This window comes from Rattus rattus, chromosome 18, assembly GCF_011064425.1.
Source record: "Rattus rattus isolate New Zealand chromosome 18, Rrattus_CSIRO_v1, whole genome shotgun sequence".
Classification (NCBI taxonomy): Eukaryota; Metazoa; Chordata; class Mammalia; order Rodentia; family Muridae; genus Rattus; species Rattus rattus.
Window position 1 is genome coordinate 41,443,223 of NC_046171.1, and position 22,092 is coordinate 41,465,314.

At 45.7% G+C, this 22,092-nt stretch overlaps 1 protein-coding gene across 5 annotated transcripts in view; it reads right to left on the minus strand.

The window, feature by feature from the left end:
- Window positions 1-22,092, minus strand: part of Cep57l1 (centrosomal protein 57 like 1) — a 57,418-nt gene that overhangs the window by 23,461 nt on the left and 11,865 nt on the right. For all 5 annotated transcript variants that reach the window (XM_032888809.1, XM_032888807.1, XM_032888806.1 and 2 more), the window contains one exon: window positions 294-444. In XM_032888809.1, coding sequence (XP_032744700.1) covers window positions 294-444 — 151 coding nt within the window. The remainder of the gene's footprint in view (window positions 1-293; window positions 445-22,092) is intronic.

The window sequence follows — 22,092 nt, forward strand, 5'->3', positions numbered from 1 at the left end:
ATGAAGGACACGTGCTACCACTCCCCTGGCCTTTGACTTTTATCCCTAAGAGAGTGGTTTTGTTTTCAAAGGTACTTTTATTATTATGATATCTCTTAGTTTGCCTCATTAATCCGTAGCTTACTTTTGGGAATGGTGATTGACCTACGAAGCTCCCAGGGAAGAGCAGCAGCGCTGGTCAAGGGCTGTGTGAACACTCAATACACGGTCAAGCACTTCTGCATAACCACAGCTGGGTCACTCCCAGGCCACGCACTGCTCCTGCCGGTCTGTGGAGTTCGTATTAACGTTACCTTGGTTGTTCGGACTACTAAACATCTTAGGAGAGCTCCCGGGGTGGCAATTCTGAGATGCTTCGGTCTGTGAGAATGATGGGAGATACATTCTCTCTGGAGGGTTAAGGTAGCTCCCAATCATACTGTGCGATAATTCAGCATCCATTGTCTGTGGGGATGGAGAGACAGGTGTGGTGTCACTGACCCCATCAAAGGACAGCTACGTCACACACGATGACACAGCATGTAGCCGTTAGCAATACATTACACAGTTATACATTCACAAAGTTAACTATTACCACGTCAACTGGGTTAAACTTAGTAATAAACAAGCAATGTATGTGGTATAAGCGAGAGACGTTTTCCCGGGTGTTCCTAAGTTACATGTACCTCAGCCATAAAACTATGAGTCTAGGATTTCAGGTACATACTCAGACAATTCAGGTTTTCAACAGCAGCCATTAACAAGTCTCATAGTACTTTTAGACATTAACAGATGAAATTCCTGGATGTAATCCCTGAGTAACACACTTCCACTTAAGGAACCTTCACACTAATTATCCACTGAATGCTGGCTGGTGTCATTAACTCACAGATACACTGGATGAGGTGAGGCAGTATTTGTTACAAGTACCACTCGCTGGCACAATTCTAAGCCAGAGAGCTTTTTATAAATGTAACTAAAGAATGTCATAAAGATACTAAGTTTTTATTTCTGCATTACGTTATTTTCTGTGACTTCAGGGCTTTCCTGGTTAAAGAGGCAAAATCTGGCTTCTCTTCATGACTGTATTCCTGAGAAGGGCAAAAGGGAGGCTTCTAGAATTTTCTACTGTAGCTTCTAGAATTTTCTACTGCAGCTATTGCCATGACAACCTCATATGGCTGCATGAGGCAGGTTCATTGAAATGTTTGCTGCTCTTTGCTCTTGGGAAGCACCCAGGCTTCTCCATGATTGCAGCCATTCCCATTGACTGAGCCTGTCTCCATGCCCTTGGGTATGGCTGTTTATTCACGGTCTCTCCTGTGAGGGCTGATTCCCTCAAAAAAGCAAAATACTAAGCTAGTCACGGCTGGCTCACTATGATGTGGAGTCTACTAGAGTCCCAACGTAAGTTCTGAAGGTGGATATGTATCTTCAGAAACAAAGAGGTTAGTAAGAATCTCCTCAAAACACTAGAGTCATTCAGTATATATGGCTCCTTTCTCAGTTCCTGGGTTGTCCCTCCAATAATGAGATAGATAAAATATATCTCAGTTTCTACACAGTTTGGAAAATGAAGACTCCTCTGACCCAAGTATAATATATTTCAGATCAGATCTTGGCACAAATTAAGAGATTGGGAGTGGTGGCACAGTCCTTCATCCCAGCTCTCGAAGGCAGAGGCAATGGATCTCTGCGAGTTGGAGGCCAGCCTGGCCTCCAGGGTGAGTTCCAGGACATCCAGGGTTACACCATCCCTAGCACCATAGAAACCAGGGCTGTGTACCTTCGGAATCCCAGCACTAGGAAGGGCGATACAGGAGAATAAGGAGTTCAAAGTCACTCTCTGCTCCTGGGAGTTCAGGGCCAACCTGGGCTACATGAGTGAGGTCTTGTGTCAAACAACAAGCAACAAAACACACTGGCTTAGGTTTAATGTTGATAAAATCCTGACTACTCAGAAGGCGCCAATAAAGAGACTTGTTAATAAACACATGTCAAGTAGATACAAACAGCAACAAACTATCTGCAGAGTGAAAATAATGAAGTACCAAGAGATGGCTTGGGGTGTGTGTGTGTGTGGGGGGTACTTGCTGTGTAAACCTGAATTTCGTCCTTGGAACCCAAGCGAAGGCACAGGAGAGAAAGACACCCTCCAGTGTCTACACATACCCCGCCCACACCAATAGGCGCCTTCTTAAAGGAGGAAATGGTAAGGACATGAGGAAAGACAGGCACTATGCTTTGGATCGTAAATTCCCCAAAGGCCCACAAGCTAAAGGCTTCCTTGCCTGGGGTGGAGCCTTTAGACAGAAGACCCTAGTAAGAAGGTACAACTTTGGGGCACACTTCCAAGGTTTCCTGTTTCCGAGCTGTCATTAAGAGGCTTCCTCTGCAACCTGCCTGCTATGAATGCTATCTCCCAAAACCCTACAGGGATAGCTAACCAACCACACAGAAACCATGAGCCATGATAACACACGCACACACGCATGCACGCACTCGACATCGGCTCACTGGTAGCAATGACTGGCCTAAAACTGTTAAGTAGGTCAGGTTAATTACAGGCAAGCAGCATCACGCCCAGCCATCTTTCCTTATAAACTGATGATCTCAGCTATTTGTCAGCACGACACAATAGGCTATGGTTCACAAGTTCCCCCGTAGTGGAGGTTCCTGCCTAACCGTTACAACTGCTCCTGGGTTGTAATCAAGTACACACACCTCGCAGCTGCTTGTTTACAGAGCAATCCCAGGAGAAAACTCTCTGACGGAAGACAAACCACTGCAAAGTCTCCCCTAAAGCCAGAGCCCTACTTGGTTATGGAAAGATGTGGCTCTGAACTGCATATAGTCAGGTCGTTCTAGTCCTCTCTAGTCCACAGACCTGAGAAAAGAGGAAGAGTAAGGGAAGAAAAGCAGGGTGAGGGAAGGAGAGTGGGAAGATGCATCTTTAATGGACACATTCACAAGCAGCTCTGAGAAGTTTCTGAGGGCGGAAAGGCACCTAAGCCACGATCTGGGGTTTTGTTTGGCAAACTGCTGGGCTAGCTGGCATCACTGAAAGGACTCTAGACTCAATCGTAGATGGGAGATGGGTCGCCATTAACATACTGCTCCTGAAGAGGGTAAGAGTTCGTTTCCAGCACCCACGGTGGGAAGCCCACAACCGACCGACTGTACCTCCAGTTCCAGGGAGATCCAACACCTCTGGCCTCACATCCTGCACTCCTTTGCATGCACCCACACATACGGATTTAAAAAATAAGCAAGCGAACAACAACACTAAGTAGACTCCGGCCTCGAACCTAGTGCACGCAGGGGCAATGAGTCTCACTTGTATTAAAACTAGGGAAAGCATGGCTATGCCTGGAACCATTTGTGACAGCGTGTGAGCACATAAGGAAATTAAAGTTGATGTAGCTTGCTTGGCACAGTGGCTCAAACCTGTAATCCTAGGACTTGGGAGGCAGAGTTACAAGGATCAGGAGCTTAAGGTCATCCTCAGCCAGCAAGTTAAGGCGAGAGGTGAACTGGGCACGCACATGCTCTTGTTCCCCCCCCCCCTTGCTTCCCCCGACAACTCTGGTACATGTATTTCTGTCTCTACATATATACATATACTTCAGAAAAAACTTCTAGGGCTGGAGAGATGGCTCAGTGGCTAAGAGCACTGACTGTTCTTCCAGAGGCCTTGAGTTCAATTCCCAGCAACCACACGGTGGCTCACAACCATCTGTAATGGGATCTGATGTCCTCTTATGGTGTGTCTGAAGGCAGCTGCAGTATACCCATATATAATAAATCAATCTTTTAAAAACTTCTAAAATTACAAGTTGCCCAATCCATATGGTGTCACTTAAATTTACATTTTTTAAATGTATTTTTATGTTATATACAGGAGAGCTTTTCCTGCACATACATATGTCCCCCGTGTGGATGCAGTGTCATCAGAGGCCAGAGGAAGGTGTGTGATCCCCTGGAACTAGAATTACAAATGGTGGGTGCTGGGGTCTGAACCCAGGTCCTTGAGGGCACTAGCCAGCATGCCTAACCGCTGAGCCATGTCCTCAGCCTTTACATTCTTTTTTTTTTTTTTTTTGGTTTTTTTTTTTCTGAGCTGGGGACCGAACCCAGGGCCTTGCGCTTCCTAGGCAAGCGCTCTACTACTGAGCTAAATCCCCAACCCCCAGCCTTTACATTCTTGAGGTGCAGCAAAACCACAAGAAAACCAGAGATGTCAAGGCACAATCCAAAGGCTTAAAAGAGGCAAAACAAGACTTTTGACTATTTCTCGTTTTTTATTCATATGTATGTGTCTGTTTCTGTGGGTGACTTCATTCAGAGACCAGGAGGAGGCACGGCACCTCCTGAGACAGACGGCTGGCTGTGGCCTGATGTGGGGGCTGGGAACCAAACCTGGGTCTTCTGCAGTAAGACTGGACTTTAAGTTGGTGAGGGCTGTGCATCAAGGCCCTACCACAACGTGAAAACAAAAGGGCAATCAACAGACTTCCTAGTATTTTAGCATTTGATTTTATAAGAAACAAATTTGTGTTTCTGGGGCTGTACAGATGGCTCAGCAGTTAAGTCACTGGCTGCTTTTCCTCGGCCTGGGTTCAGATTACCCAGCTGTTCCTACCTTTGATATTGCTTCTCTGTGGGACTGTAAAACCACGGCAGGAAGCTTGGTAAGGTAGAGCGGGTCTGAGACTCAGAGACTTGGTGGGCACACGCCTGAGATTTCGGTGACTCCCTGCCAGATTCCTGGCCGGGAACACACACCATGCTCCCCACATTAGAAAGCATGACCTGTGGTCGTGTAGGCCCAGAACAGAGCTCTCCATGCTGATGAGGTACTAGAGGCCCTGAGGGTTTAGCCAATAAACTCCCTTCCTAGACATTTCTCCCAGTAAAAGGCATTTGATCTTGGTCTGCCGTGAGAAATTGGTACAGTATGATATGCATTCACTTTCCTTGACGGACCATGGACTGTCTCTTCCATCAAGATCCGCCCACCATGGGGAAGTAGAGAGAAGGCATTTGACTACCGAGCTGCAGCTTAGTTCTCCTATAGACGGCCTCTCTGTGCTTCCAGCTACAGCCACCAAGAAGCTAAGAGCAATCACTGCTGAGGTAAGCCAGGGCTCCCCTTTCTCCTCAGCCTGTGGGCCCCGACTCTGCTCCCAACTCTTCCTGGCTCAGTAACACCTGGATGCCTAGGAGTTTGGGAGCCCCTGGCCCCAGTGTCACTGTGGGCCTGTGGACCTGACACTGCATTTCTGACTTCTCTGTGCCGTTCTCCAGCAGCAACCGGAGGCCTGGAGGCCAGGGAATACCAGCTTCAGCTTTCTCACATCTCAGATTGCACTTTCCACTCTGGGAGCCGTGTCTTGGTGCTTCCCCGAAGGCCAGCACCCGCAGCAACAGCAGCACGGGATAAGCAGTCAAACTGCCCACATTTCCGCCTCCCAAGCAGCCACGCCGAGGCCGGCAGAGTGCAGACTCCTTTCCTATTCTCCAGTGTCACTGGACGTGACCTCCACTTTCTCAGAGGCTCCTGGGTTTGAATCTTAGTCACCCGCCCACCAGCTATTTAAGAATGTCCTGTAACTTTTCGGAGCAGGCTTTGAGGGCAGAGCCTAGTCACACACACTTCCTGCTCTACTTCCTCTGTGCAGATCAAATGTGATCTCTCTGCTTCCTGACTGCTGGGTGGCCTCATCTGCCAGCTGCCTCCCCACCTCGGTGGGCTCTGGCCTCTGGAATGGTAAACAGAAACAACGCCTTTATTCTAGAAGTAGCTTTCTGGTTCTAACCTAGGGACAGAAAAGTCACGCATCAAACTTATTCTCCTTCTTTGATAATTTCAGAAATCAATCTTTGTGCAATCTTTATGGGGTCTGCTACCTGTTTGCAGTTAATTCATGGTCAGCCATTTGGATCTCGCTCATAGAGCACAGTCGTGAGCTTGTGAGCCTCCCTCCTCCGCCTCCAAAGAGCAGGGATCACACTGGGTCTTGGAATTTCATTTTTTGTGTTACAGCCAGGGCCTTGCACATCCCTAACAGTGAGAATTCTGTGAAGTTCACATGAGCAAGGGCTATGATGGAAAGATCTCAGGACGGGTCTAGGCTCCAACGCTTTAAATTAATCTGGCCCCCAAATCGGGAATCTGTGTCCAAATGCTAAAAGTCCTTATCCCCAGCTGGTTTTTGATTGATCAATAAAGATGCCAGCTGCCTGGAGACAGGGTAGGACCCTTAGATTTTCATGGGCTAGGACTAGGGTGGGGAGGAAGAAGGAAGAGGAGGAGAAGGGTGGATCACCATGGCTTGGGGGAGAAGGATTAAGAGCTGCAGGAGAGAACGCCAACGGCCATGTGAGAATTCAGGGAAGTGGCCAATTCGGGTCGCAGGGGAAGGTTTAGGCGTCTCAGGAATACCAGGGAGCGTCTGCTATCAAGGGAAGGTTTAGGAGTGCCCAGCCTTTGAGCTAGTCATTGCATATCAAAAATCAAGTGGTGTGCGTGTGTGTGTGTGTATGCATGCGTGCGACCCTCTGGGAGCCAAAGTGGTACAGCCCTTTACAGCTACAGGTCTACACAATGTGAAGCCAAGGGCAAACATGGGAGTGCGGGTCTGAAGCTGGTCTCGAGAGACGGTTATTTCCTTACAGCATCCATGCAGTGTTTGACGCTTTAGGCACCCTCTCTGTATACGGTAATGCTTGAACTTCTGACTCACAGCCCAGACTACCGCTTCTCTTGGCCAGGAAAGCGGCTGCTTCCTCCTTGAAGCCCACATTCAGAACCAAGAGGACCAGAAGACACCTTCGGCAGGAGACAGGGTTCTTAGCCTGGGCAGCTCTTTCTCGTTATCTGGAGGTCACGCTGCTCTTACTTTGGTGCTAATTCAGACTTGCTATTAGAGAAGACATTCTAAGGGCTTTTATACAGCAGGTCCCCATTTTATCAGAGAAGCTTTGGTCACACAGAACAACAGCTTTTCTATCTCCATTCTCGGTCCAAATTTACTGCAAATTATAAAATTCGTTCTCTTCCTGCCTCAATCAAGTAAATGCTATGATTGATCATTTACTACACAGCTGATTTGCGGGAAAACAGACTACACTGTAAACAACCCACAGACTAAGAAGGATCAGAACATTAATCATATACGTAAGCGTAACTTCAAATTTGAACATATGCAGTGACTTTATAGAACTACCCACACTGCCCATTAAATTCTAGAAACTCAGAAGCAACTTAACCCTTCAATCACTTTTACATAGAAGGTGTTAATAGGATCAGATTATCTTATATTTAATATACTTATATACAAATATATGTAGTGATCTTGTGACATTAAAAATCATCTACTGGGGGCTGGAGAGATGGCTCAGTGGTTAAGAGCACCAACTGCTCTTCCAGAGGTCCTGAGTTCAAATCCCAGCAACCACATGGTGGCTCACAACCATCTGTAATGGGATCTGATACCCTCTTCTGGTGTGTCTGAAGACAGCTACAGTGTACTCGCATATATAAAATAAATAAAATCTTAAAAAAAAAAAAATCATCTATTGAGGGGTTGGGGATTTAGCTCAGTGGTAGAGCACTTGCCTAGAAAGCGCAAGGCCCTGGGTTCAGTCCCCAGCTCCGAAAAAAAGAAAAAAGAAAGAAAAAATCATCTATTGAATGTAATTCATCATTGACTTTAAAACTAGCTTTTGTATATTTGAAAGAAAAAAGTCCCCATCACAGTAAAATGGATCCTGGCAAGAAACATCAGTAGGTAAGAAATTCAGAGCAAACTTTTGATTAAGTGGAATCTTTTGCATGGTCCTAGAATGAAGTCACATTGGTTGCTAATAATATGCAGGACGAGATTATATGGAAAACCAAGTAACACTGACCACATGAGTAATACCACCTGTTACAGAACACGCCTGTCACGGAAGGTCCTGGGAAGCACAGCAGCGCCACAAAGGCCCCGAATGGCAACCGTCAGCTTTTAAAAGGGCAGCATGAGTGGCAACGGTCAGTGTCACAACAGACGACTGTACATCCAGACATGCATCCAAGAGAACTGAGAGCAGCCCTCAAGAGGGCCCTAGGCCAGCGTCGACTTCTCTTCCTAGCACTAGTCCAGGCCAAAGCATGAAGAACATGGGTTTGATGCTAGCCTGGGTGACGAAGGAACCCGCTGTCTAACACAAAGGCAAAGACAGCAGTGTTTACACCTAGACATCTCCACAGGCAGGTGAACACATGTAGGACTGGAATGCATAGCCCTGAGAAGGCATCAGACTCTGGTGGGTGCTATGTTAATGACCCCTGGGATATTGTGTTAAGTGAAACAAGCCAGACACAAAAGGCAGCACCTCACTGGTCCATTTGTATGCGGCATCCCAGAGAACAAAGCACAGTGGTGGCCCCAGAAAGGACCGAGAGACTTCTGGTTTCAATTTTTCTAAAAGAAATGTCAAAGAACATCAAAAAAACTAGTAAGCTATAAAAAGAAATATCAAACATGAATCTGTCCCATCAAATACAATAACACTTGCATTTAACACAAAGACCTAAAATTACTATCTCCAAGGCGGTGGTATCCCTGTATTTCCAGAACTGGAGAGGCAGAGGCAGAGGCAGAGGCAGGAGGATGTCTGAGTTCATGGCCAGCCTGGTCACAGAAGGAGTTCCAGGACAGCCAGGGGTACACAGAGGAAAACAGTGTTGAAAAACCAAAATAAGTGCACAAATGAATGAATGACTTATGTCCCCCACCTTGTAAGACTGCACAGAAGCTTCCATCAATCCCTGGCCCCCGTGCAACACTGTAGGACTTCGATGGTGCGGAGCCATCCCTCACAACACTGTAGGACTTCGATGGTGCGGAGCCATCCCTCTTTCTCCCGCCAGTCTTTTTGGACTTCCCGCCAGTTGAATACGATGTGAGGTCGGGTCCTACCAATGGGAAAGCTCAGCCTCCACATTTAGACTAAAAGTCGAGTGCGTTTCCTGCCTTGGCACGTGCTGGCTCTTTTGGAGCACACCATCCCCTTGATCATCAGTTTGCCTGATCCGGACACCTCAGCTGGAATGGTGGTCTCTCTGTGACCTGTACTCATTTCTAACAAGCATATAGCGACCGAGAAGTAACCTGCCCAAGATCGTTTAGCTACCAGATAGCAATGCAGACAGGCGGCCTACATGTGAGGAGAAAGGGATGGCTCAATGGTTAAGAGTGCTTGCTGCTCTTGTAGAGGATCCAGGTTCAGTCCCAGCACCCATCTGACATGCTTGAGAACCATCCATAACACTAGTTCCTGAGGGCTGACATCCTCTTCTGACCTCCAAGGGCACCAGATATACTTACACGGCACACTGATATGCATGCCAGCAAAACACGTATACACATACGATAAAAATAAACTCTCTCCCCCACCCCTGTCTTACATAGGGTTTTACTATTGTGAACAGACAATTCTTATTGCCTTGTGACCAAGGCAATTCTTATAAGGACAATATTACATTGCGGCTGGTTTACAGGTTCAGTCCAGTATCATCAGGGCATGAACAGGGCAGCCTGCAGGCAGGCATGGTGTAGGAGGAGCTGAGAGTTCTACATCTTCATCTCAAGGCTGCTAGTCTGAAGGCTGCTAGCAGAAGACTGGCTTCCAGGCAGCTTGGATGAGGGTATCAAAGCCCACCCCCACAGTGACACACCTACCCCAACAAGGCCACACCTCCTAAAAGTGCCACTCCCTGGGCCAAACATATACAAACCACCCCACCCCACCCCAAAAGTGAGTGTGTTTAGCAGATCTGTGTTGGTTGGCTGTTAGGATGATTCAAAGATGACTTAAAGGAAATAAGCATTTGAAAGGCACTGGGGTATAAAATGAGTGTTCATTTGCATACCATTCGTGTGTGTCGCATCTCCAATGCCTGCTAGGCATGACCTAGGCCTATAGGAATAGAAACATAGTTTTAATGAACTCCTCGGTTGAATATTATGCAAATTAAAGTTGAAGAGCATCAAAGAGGAGTCAACAAAGAAATGCCTCCATGACCTAGGGTTTAAGTGTCTGTCGTGAGTATGAACAGTTTCTAAACGGATGGTAAGGGTCTAGGCAAGTCTCCGATGGCCAAACGGAAGCCTCCGTTCTATAATGTACTATTCTAAAGATGAAACAAAGAATAAATGAAAAATAATGTCGGAATTGGCAACGGGTGGGAGAGACGGCTCCGTGGGTAGAAGCTCCTCCCAGGACCAGGGTTCACTCCCTAGGACCCACAGAAAGTGGGGAGGAGAGCCAACTCCACAAAACCACCTTCTCCTCCACATTCACGCTGCGGCACAAGCAACCCCATCACATACACACGTGAGAGTAATAAATACACGCTTTAAACATGTTTCCAAAACAAAATAGCACAAAAGAAGCTTAAAATTTTCTATCTAGTCACCAGATCACAGAGATTTTTATATAAAAATTGATACTTTGGGGTTGGTGAGATGGGCCAGTGGGCAGTTTGCTTGGCAGGCGAGCATGAGAACCGGAGATTGGACAGCAGAAGCCATGTCCGCAGTGCCAGCACTCCTACAGTGGGGCAGGAGGCAGAGGCAGGGGAGTCCCTGCTGGCTTGCAGACCATGGTCTGGTGTGTAGAGCCCACAGCGAGAGGCTGTCTCAAGGTGAAAGGCAAGGCCTGATAGCCAGGGCTGTCCTCTGACACCTACAAGCTGTGGCACATGTTCCGCCCCCCATAAAAAACCCCATACACAAAAATGCACACACATGTGCACACATATAAAGATGAAAAGGGAAAGAGTCACTACTCTAACAAGGCTTTGCAACCTCAGTTCATACTATCAGCAAGGCCAAAAACAAAACCACAAAATAAATCTAAAAACCTTTCAGGCAGGAATTTAATTTAAAATGCTCCCAGAGGGGTAAGGGTGTGGCTCAGTTCTTAGCTGATCCTTCTTAGTGCATTCTTAGCATGTGGAAGGAAGGCCTTGTGTAATCTCAGTTTCTCTTCTCCTCCAAGGACGGTACTGAGTTTGGGGCAGAAGTAACTCAGAGACTCCAGCACAGATCCTTTCTAAAGTGATCTGTCTTTAATCTGAGCCGATTATACGGTCTCCCCACTTCGCTTTTAGAACTACAAGCTAGTCTGAATGCCTAAAATCATTTCTTCTCAGTACGAGGTGTATTTTTTGGGCTCTCATTTTTAAATAGTTTGATTTGTTTTTATAAGTATAAAAACAGACTATTAAAAAGCACAAAAATCTGTCTCATCACATTTAGCCATTTTAAAAGTGTGTGTGTGTGTGTGTGTGTGTGTGTGTGTGTGTGTGCTCACGCACAGGTGCTGAAGGGACCCCTGGAACTGGTCCTGTAGGAGTTAAGGGAGGCTGTAAGCACCTGGGTGCTGGGAATGGGACGCAGATCCTTGGAAGAGCATCCAGTACTCTTGGCTGCTCAGAGGATTGCTGCAGCCCCACGTCAGCCGCTCTAACCAGCCCAGTATGCACTTAAATACAACCAACAACAAAAGCAGAGGAAGATCGACGGCTCACACCAGCACCCTAGGGCCCACGGGCTTCCACTTCTGGGGACCTGACAGACTGTGAAGTCCTGCTCAGGGTCCAGACGCACCAGAATGAAGAGTAAGCTTTGTGCTTGCCAAGGACCATGATTTACAGCCCTGGTGTGATAAACCACTTCTTCCCTGAACTCAAGGCCTCTAACTTAATAGTCTCATTGTATTCAGAGTATCCTGGCCCTCAAACGACAAAAATTAATCTCTTCTCAATGACACCATTTTTTTTTAAAAGTGCAGTCCTGGTTCAAACAGTTTTGCCATTTTCCCCAAGGAGTGCAAAAACACTGAACAAAATGCATATATACCACATATGTATGAGAAATGTGTAACGCCTCAGATCCCGTCACCCAACAGTTAGTTACCACTGAGTCCCTCAACGGCAACACCGGCAGCTGATAACGGATGGCCGCAGGGAGTGTGAGGTGGGATGCATGACTCAGCCGATGAAGCAGGGACACAGCAGGCTCTTCTCTGCTGGAGAGGCCCTCAGACCTTTCACACCACCCCATTACCTCAGTTCTTATCCTCTGAACTGTCCGCCCTCCCTCCCTCCTTCCCTCTCTTGGGAAAGCTGTGTCCTACCTAGGAGGAAATGTCCACACCGTGAGACACAGAAGGTAAAACAGCATCTCCCGTGGCCTCACCTGCACTTTGTTTCCATTCCCACAGAGAGGAGCATGGGCTCCGCACCACTCTTTCGGCCACGTTACAATTCGGTCTCCATTGTCTTTAAAGTGAACCGTATTATTATCTTGTTTGTGTGCATGGGGTTTTGCCTACATACATCCCATAGTACCTGTGTCCATGAAATGGGTCCTCTGCAAGGTCACAGGTCTCTTGCAACTACAGTTACATATGGTTTGAGCCACTGTGCGGGTGCTGGGAGTCAAACCTAGGTCCTCTGGAAGAACAGCCAGTGTTCTCACGTGCTGACTCTTCTGTTCAGCCCGAGAGTCCACTTTTAATGTCAATCTACTGGGTAACTGTTAGGATAAAATCTTTTCATATAACTTATAATACTGAATTAAAAGTATTCTTTAAAATGCTCATAATCGGAGAAGGGGTTTAGAAGGATGAGTAACACTAAGAATATTTGAAAGAGCCATGTGGAAACCAACTATTTGACACGCTCCCTAAAGACAAATACACACATGGGGACAAAGAACGGGACCGAGGGAGGGAGTGAGGAAGGGAGGGAGGGGAGAGAGTGTGAGGGGGGAGGGAGGGAGGCAGGACAGACTCCTATAAAGTATTGTTGAGTCCTCCGCACAGGCTTATGTCATCCCAGAAGCCACAGGTTGCCAAGTAAAAAGCACAGTGCCAGGGGTGAGGGACCTCCCCCCACACTGTTGGTCAGAGGGCCCCAGAGAACTCCAAAACAATACAGGCCTTTGCCATTTCTCGTGGCTGCCCACTGTCTTCTAGTTGGATTATGGCCCACTGTAGGCAGTGGGCTGTGAAAGGTGCCCTGATGCTGGTCGAGATGGATCAAATCCTCAGGGGACCCTTAGGGACAGCAGGAGCGTTCCCAGTCTCCCAGGAGATCAGGGCCTTCTCATGTAGCTACAGCCCCCACAAAGTTGCCGGGGGGGACAGAGGTGAGAGTGGACCTGGGAGGCTTGGAGGGATATAAAATACACTGTATGAAATTCTCAAAGAACTAATAAAATATTATGTGTCAAAAATGGCCCATAATAGGGGCTGGGGATTTAGCTCAGTGGTAGAGCGCTTACCTAGGAAGCGCAAGGCCCTGGGTTCGGTCCCCAGCTCCGAAAAAAAGAACCAAAAAAAAAAAAATAGCCCATAATAGTATAAGAAACTTCCTTAAAATTGTTAAAAGGAAATATTGATAGGAAAAAAAACTCACACAAAAGGCACAAAGAAGGTATTTCTGGATTGTTGATTCTGAACTACAGCCCAAATTTCTCATTTCTAAAGGTTAACAGCCACCAACGGCTCTTTACAAAAGCAAAAGGTAGGGCAGGAGAGATGGCTCAGCGGTTAAGAGCACTGACTGCTCTTCCAGAGGTCCTGAGTTCAATTCCCAGCAACCACATGGTGGCTCACAACCATCTGTAATGGGATCCGATGCCCTCTTCTGGTGGGTCTGAAGACAGCAATGGTGTACTTACATATAATAAATAAATCTTTTTTTAAAAAAAGAAATCTTAAAAAAAAAAAGAATTATTTATCAAAGCATTTTTTTTTTGGTGACTTTGCTGTCAATCAGCAGGTAATGCAGGAAAAGGTCCTTTAGATTCTAGAAGCGTGTACATCTTTCTCTAAGCTTGTTTTATATTTCTTTACTGGAGGTGGATGTGAACACATACCTAATACACATCCTTTTTGATTAAAGCATCACTGATTCAGTCCTTGGCATTACTGGTAGATGTATGCATGTGTGTGTGGTGTATCTGTATGTGGTATACACAGGTATACACACACATACAGGTGTGTGTGCACACAGGTATACACATATGTGGAGGCCAGTCAGCGATGTCAGGTCTTCCCCGCTATCATCTCATCCTACTCCGCTGAGATGGGGACACACGGAATCTGGAGTTGGTTTAAGGGCAGCAAGCCTGATGACCCTCCCATCTCTGACCGAAACCACATTGGTCATAGGCACACATGCAGCCCAGATTTTACATGGTTCTCTGCAGCGAGTAGGTGCTTGTGTTACTGCTACTGAGGAGTTTAGTTATAGACAAATTCTTCTTTTAGGCATCTCCATGAGTCTGCAGTTTCGTTAAGGAATATAATGAATGGGAAAGGCCCTCGTGTGAATCTTCTGAGGGCTCCTTCCTGTTTCTGATAGTTACATGCTATCTAATCTTAGCTATGTCATTTCCTTTCTCCTAACTCTGAACATTACCAAGTATTACTTGGGAGAAGTCACCATGATACAAACTTTAGCATTCAGTTTCCTCAGAACTCAGTTCTGACAAAGACAATCTCCAACCTCTCCCTGGGTGGTGCACACCTGTCATCCCAGCCCCAGGGAGGCAAAGGAAGGAGGATTTCTGAGTTCAAGGCCAGCCTAATCTACAGAGTGAATTCCAGGACAGTCATGACTACCCAGAGAAACCATCTCAAAACAAAATAAAACAAGCAACTACAACCTCCAGGATAATTCCTTCCCTGTAATGATTCAGCCTCCCGTGTTTGTCCAGTCTTCCCAACTCTTCTCAACAGCTGTCAGGTCCCATACCCTTGAAAAAGCAAGAGACCTGCTTTGGGAGGCCCATGCCTGCAACTGAGGTGACAGAGGAGCACACGTGTAAGGGCAGACTGGGCAATGCAGCCAAGACCACGCTCCCCAAATGAAAGCAAAGATAACATACATTCATTTATTTATTTATTATATTCCCTCTATCTGTAAAATAAGAGCTAAGACTACCTGTCTTCTCAAAGAAATATAGGTATTGAATCAACATAATGTAGTTTGATACTTAGAAAACAAATGTTGCAAAACTTTTCAGTCATTACAGGTAGTGAACATCTGTAATCTGAGTTGCTCTCAGATCTTTGAATATGATGTTTATGTTCAAATTGGTTTTTCTGTTTTTGATCAGGGATGTTAAACTGGTAAGGTCTATACATTCATTACAAAATCTAAAGTATCAAAATATGTATTCCGAATACTCTGCTAAAGAACACTGAGCCTGCGCTAGAGAGACAGCTCTTCTGGTAAAATGCCTGTGGTGTGAGCTTACGGACTTGACCTTGGATCCCCAGCGCCTATAAAAAGTTGAATTGATTACACATGTCCATAGCTCTGTAGGCATGATTGTTTTGTGTGCATCCATAGCCTAACACCGTGGGAAACAGAGACCTAGAATCCTCAGAACTCAATGGCAAGCCAGTCTAGACAATCACTGAGCTAGTGAGATACAGTATTTAGGAAAATGTCTGACATCAACCAGTGACCTCCACATACACTCACATGCTCACACATGCTCACACACATGCATTCTCTCTTACCCAACAGACATGATCCAAAATTGTTTATACCCAAAATAATAAGTTCACAGATGTTCCTAATGACACTGACAGACCACAAAATATAAAAAATACCTTTGTATTCCCCTGTGGAGAGCTTTTGGGATTGCTTCTAGAAACTTGGCAAGAGTTTGACATTGGGCTAGGATAAGGAAGTAGGCTCAGTTAAGAATATTTACATTTGGAGGGGTTGGGGATTTAGCTCAGTGGTAGAGCACTCACTAGCAAGCTCAAGGCCCTGGGCTCGGTCCCCAGCTCTGAGAAAAAAAAATATTTACATTTGGGCTAATTCACAGCTCAAGGTAAATTCAGCCTGAGGATGTGTGGCTTCCCTTTTACCTAGTCGTCCTGATGAGTCCCCAGAAACAGTGATCGTGGGACTTTGTTGCCTTGTTTGTTCCTTGACCTAGAAGTGACCTTACTATCTGCATGTACTTACAATGGTATAAAAGCAGACTGGAGAAAAATAAACCCCTTCAGCCTCAGCAGTGGCTGGAGTCATGGTATAGTTGTTGTCTGATTGTCTTTTTCTTTTCAATCTTTGCTCCTTCCCTGAAGAACCTGTTGATTGACTGGCTTGGTCACACCACTATCCCCTTTTTGTTTTGAGACCAGTCTTGGTATATATGTAGGCTGGCTCCTTGGAACTTCCTCTGTGGACCAGACTGGCTGGTCTGGTACTCAGAGATCCCCTACCTCTGCCTTCTGAGTACTGGCATTAAAGTGTTTGCCACCATGAGCAGCCAGCTATACTCACCACCTTCAACACTGTATCAAACCTATCCTGTGTCTTCAATGGGTCATTTGCTCAATCCCCATGTTTAACTTTGCTATGGTGATTCTCAACGCTGCTACACAAACCCAACTTTATACTCAACGCCTTTGCCTTCTGCTTTCAGCAGAAGGAATGAACCCAGGGCAAGTGCTGGTTACGTAAGTGCTCTGTCACTGAGCTAAACCTCCAGCCCCTAGGCCCATGCATTCTTTTTTTTTTTTTTTTTTTTTAAGATTTATTCATTTATTATATATAAGTACACTGTAGCTGTCTTCAGATACACCAGAAGAGGGCACCAGATCTCTTTACAGATGGTTGTGAGCCACCATGTGGTTGCTGGGAATTGAACTCATGACCTCTGGAAGAGCAGTCGGGTGCTCTTAACCACTGAGCCATCTCTCCAGCCCGGCCCATGCATTCTTAAGTGACCACTCTCTCTTCCTAGAGCACTGGCCCTGTGTGCATGCGCCTGTAATCCAGTGCTCTCAAGGCAGGAGAAAGGATCAGAACTCAAGGGCATTATTTTTGGCTACTTAAAGGCTAGCTTGAGTTTTATAAGGCCCTGTCAATAACAAAATGAACAAGGATAAAGGGGGAGAAAGGGTAGGGATGTGGAGAAAGCCCATTCATAAATCATCTTCATTAGGCCGTATGTATGCCTTGAGGATAGGGGCTGTAATGAAATGCTCTCATCAAACTGGAATGGACATCCTATGAAAAGTCCCTTCAACAGCTGGGGATGGAGCTCAGTGGCAAAGTTCTTGAAACAGGCATCCTTGAAGTCACATCATTATAAAGTAAATGGAAGTTGTCATCAACATCACTCCCATTGGAGAGGCTGTAACTAGACAGTGAATCTTAACAGCAACTGGCTTATCAGGATTCTACTTCCCTGGCACCGAGAGCTCCGACTCTTACAGCCAGCCCTCAGAATTAACTACCCCAGCACTTGACTCATCTGAGGTCAGCAAGTGTTCTGGAGGGCTGAAGTCATCTGCTGATGGAGAGAGAGCCTGACAGGGTGATCTGTGGAGTCAGCATTAAGCCTGCACATCTTTTCAAGCAGACTTGTTGACACAGCTGTTAAGGTCTTAGTATGAGCTCGGGAATATGCTGTTGCCTCGAATAGGGGCGAGAACAAAACCTGATTTTCTTGTTTAGCTGAGGTGGAAGCTTAAGTTGATCAAAATACATTTTCCTTAAAGTGTCCTTAGAAAAGCCTATTGCTCTGGTTCTGCATTAGTTCCCAGTGCCTCCTTTATTTATCTGGCCAGGCCAAAGGCTGAGGTGCTGAGGGCCTGTGGATGTATACCTAGCAGCCGAAACCAAAAAGCCTAGGAGAAAAGAACCCCAGAGCTGGGTCTGGTGATACACGTCCTTACCTCAGTGTTGGAGGGGCTAAGGATGGAGAATCAAAGGTTTGAGGCCAGCATTACTACAGAGATGAGTTCCAGGCCAGCATGAGATATACAGAGACCCATGTAAAATGAACAAATAAACAGACACACACACACACACACACACACACACACACACACACACACACACACACCACACACCACACACAACTCATCTTGTAAGAGCTGAGAGGCTGAGTGAGGGAAGCAGATCGCTTCAGTTCAGGTTTCAAGCTCAGCCTTAACAACAGAGCTGAGACTCAGTCTCAAACAACAAAACCCACCCAGTAAGTTGGGTAAGGTATAGCGCACACCTCAGAACTTGGGAGGCAAGGCAGGCAGAGCTCTACAGGTCAAGGCTGGCTTGGTCTTCAGAGTGAGTTGCAGGCCAGCCAAGATAGAAAAGAAGGGAAAAAAGTCACCCATGAAACCCTGTCTAGGTAGCTAAACATTACAGGTTAGAACTTCTCGCAGGAAGCTCTCGTTCCACACAGAGAGTATTTGTAGCCACATCAGAGCAATCTGTCTCATATAAAAATGACTTTTGCCAGGGAATGGTGGCGCGTGTCTTTAACCCCAGTGCTCAGGAGGCAGAGACGGGTGTTCTAGGACAGCCAGGGGGAAAAGACGTCAGTAAAAATGTTAGAAATCAGTGTCACTTTCAGTTTTTATTCTACCTCAGTTCCAGTTATGGCGAACACAAGCTTAACTGCTAGGAGCTAGAAGCAGGAAGAGAAAGAGCTCAGTGTTGGTGGGAATAAACACAACAAATATTTGAGTAACTTGGCCCCTATTACCAGACAACTTGTTACTCCCTAGGAGGCAAGGAAGAATCCCCAAAGCTGCTTTTATCACAGAGTTAGCCAAATTTGCCAAAAAAGCTCAGACTAGCCATGGCTAAATTAAACCAAGGCTTCTTCTATTTAATATGATCAACTTTTATTCTGCAGTGACGTTTCCTCCTGGGCATAGTGGCACAGGCTCCTATCTCAGTACTTGAAGATGAGGCCCAGTGAGGAGACACGGTGAGTTCAAGACCAGCCTGGAGACACTTGGCCCACCCATCTTCAATACACAGCATAGTAAAACAACACCCCGGCCTGCTACTACAGACGGAAACTTACCTGGTTACAAATTACAGCCAACAACATAAAGAAAGGCAAAACAGCCAAGCTAAACAGAGGAATCTGCCGGGCTAAGTCCAAATACAGACAATATTTTCTATATATGAATACTGCTATAATTCTTCACACTTAAATTACATATTAGCCTGTGATTCTTCACTGGGCTAGCTCAGACACTAGAATGAGTGTGTCCAGAGATTTCACAGAGGATAAATTATAAATACATATACATATCTATATATAGCCTGATTTATAGATTGAAGATTACTCTAGAAAATAAAAATCAGTGTAAAGTTTGCTAATTTGATATTATCCTGGTCTACATAGTAAGTTCTAGGACAGCGTCTCAAATAAAAACAAACTAATTAGTTAATTATCATTTTCATATTAGTTTAGTCTTATCATTTAAACCAAAGTTGAGATTGAAATTCATGTTCTTGTAAGTTGCTCTTTTTACTTAATGTAAAAATATAATAGATGTTTAAGTGCATAGTATTTAACTAAAGTACAATTTTCAATAAACAAATATGTAAGTTTTCTTATTAAGATATAACTAACCAATTCTAATGTTAGGGATACAACAATTTCAATGCTTTTACAATACTGTTAACTGTTAATGCCTACAACTATTTCAAATAAAGCATTACTGGAAGTTTTTCAGACTTAAAGCTTTTAACTGTTACCATATCCTACAACTAGTTCTCTCACCAAAAATACTCTATTTTAGAAAATTTTCTCTAAGCTATAATATCTCTTAAATATTTTACAACTGGGCTGGAGAGATGGCTCAGAGGTTAAGAGCACCGACTGCTCTTCCAGAGGTCCTGAGTTCAATTCCCAGCAACCACATGGTGGCTCACAACCATCTGTAACCAGGTCTGGTGCCCTCTTCTGGCCTGCAGGTGTACATGCAGGCAGAAAGCTGTATGATGTATACATAATAAATAAATAAATGTTAAAAAAATATTTTACAACTGAGGAAAAAATAGAATTTATAAGAGAAACATTTAAAAATAGGAATGAAGGGCTATAAAGAGAGCTAAATGGTTAAGAGCACTGTTGCTCTTCAGAGGATCAGTGTTCAATTCCAGCACCCATGGCTCACAACATGTAACTCCAGTTCCGGAGGATCCAGTACGCTCTTCAGGCTTCTGTGAGCACTGCATGCATATGGTACACAGCTAAGCACCCATACATATAAAATGAAGAAAAATTATATTGAAAAGTAGGAGTGAAGCTTCTAGGTCAACAGCAGCCTAATTCTTTCATGTTCCAGGACTCAAGATTGCTGCTACCAGCCGCTCTCAGTGACAGAAGCCAGCGTACTATTAGAAAAGTGCTTATCAGTCCTACTCCGCGGTGAACCCTATGAGGTATAATGACTGGCCTGGTAAGACAGCCTACTAGTGGAACAGTGGCATGAACGTGAGTAGAGTAACCGACCACCTTCTAAATAGGTTTAAACTGCACATGATGAAATCCGTGATCGGAGAACCTATGGCTAGGCAGGTCCCAGGTCGTAGGGAACAAACGACTACTATTTTCTAAGTATAAATTCCTAATGACTCACTGTCACACGCTCTGCATCTCTGATCCCCAGCTGAGAAGCTTCTGTTTGCAGTAGCTGCTTAATAGAGACCCACAACTGACCAAGGTGCTGCGAATAGCGGGTCAAGAATTGTTAGCACTAAATGGAACATATACACTGTGCCCCTTCCTCCCCACGCTCAAGGACTACTGTGAAGAAGGGGAAGCAAGTGTAAGAACCGGGAGCAGTGTGTCAGAGCCTCCTGGGGCCCCTGAAGAGTTTCACCCCCTGGTCAGACCCTTCTGGGTCCCTTGCAGGGTTTGACCCCCTACTGAGCCCTGCCGATGCATGTGGAAGCCTTTTGTTCCTAACAAAGGAGCAGTCTGGCCTGGTAAGGACACACCTGGGCGATGGTCCTGTCTTTGTCTTCCCAGTCTTTTGTTTTTGAGATTTAGGCTGGTCTTCCTGGATTTCTCCCCAGTAAATTGGGGGCAGTATTCGGTCTTTTGTTACCGAAGTCTAGAGCTGGGGTCCCCCCCCCCCCCGTGCTTCCCAGATTTTTCCACCAGGTCAACTTGGGGTATATATTCGGTAAATAAAGCTACAGAGTGGTCATTCTTTCTTTTCTTTTTTTTTTTTTTTTTTTTTTTTTTTCGGAGCTGGGGATCGAACCCAGGGCCTTGCGCTTGCTTGGCAAGCGCTTTACCCCTGGGCTAAATCCCCAACCCCAGTCATTCTTTCTTAACAGGATATCTGGTAGATATCTTCATCTCAGTCAGCAAAGCGTCTCACCTGCTCTGCTCCATACCATATCACACTGCCGATGGCTTCTCTCTGAGCCTGGCAGCCATCTCTCTACCTATCTAGTCCCCAAGGCAGGTTGCCATGCCAGAAACACACATCCCAATTCCATGAAGGCCCAATGTCTCCAGCTGCCACATACTCTCTTGAATTTAAACCGCCACATGAAAGAACACACAAACAATAACCTCTGATCCAATTGATAAGATATAATTGCCCACCTAGACACACAAAGCCCTGTACACATCCATCTCATCAGTCCCTTAAGAATATTCATAACAACCTATAAATGTGCAGAGAGGAATCTTAACGTCGGTCTCCATATTCTTTGCTGCTTCTTCCTTTCCTTGAGTTCCAGTGTCCTCCTCCCTCAAACTTCTCTCCCGCCCATCCTTCCTTCTCATCCAATGACAGGCCTCGTTCTCTCCTGTACCTGCCTTCATGTATGCGATCATCCTACACACATGAGTTCACAGCGATTGCAACAACATGTACAGAGCCTGCGCAAGCTCAAGACATAACAAACCCAGCATGGAGACAGGAGTTGGGCATTAACGGCCCAGCCCTCACCATGGAGCTATTGGCACTGAACCTCTGGGAGAGTTTCCTCTAAGAGTGTAAGCCCCGTAAGCTGACCGTGCTCCACAGAAGACCACACACCCAAGAGATGAGCAGCAAAAACCGGTCTCGATGGCTTTTAAAACTAAAGAGAGCCATGCCCAGTGGTGCTCACCTTTAATCTCAGTACTTGGGAGGCAAAGGCAAGTGGATCTCTGTGAGTTCAAGGGCAGCCCGGACAACATACTGAGTTCCAGGACAGCCAGGCTTATGTAGAAAGACCCTGCCTCAAAAATAAAAGTAAATGACAATAAAAAG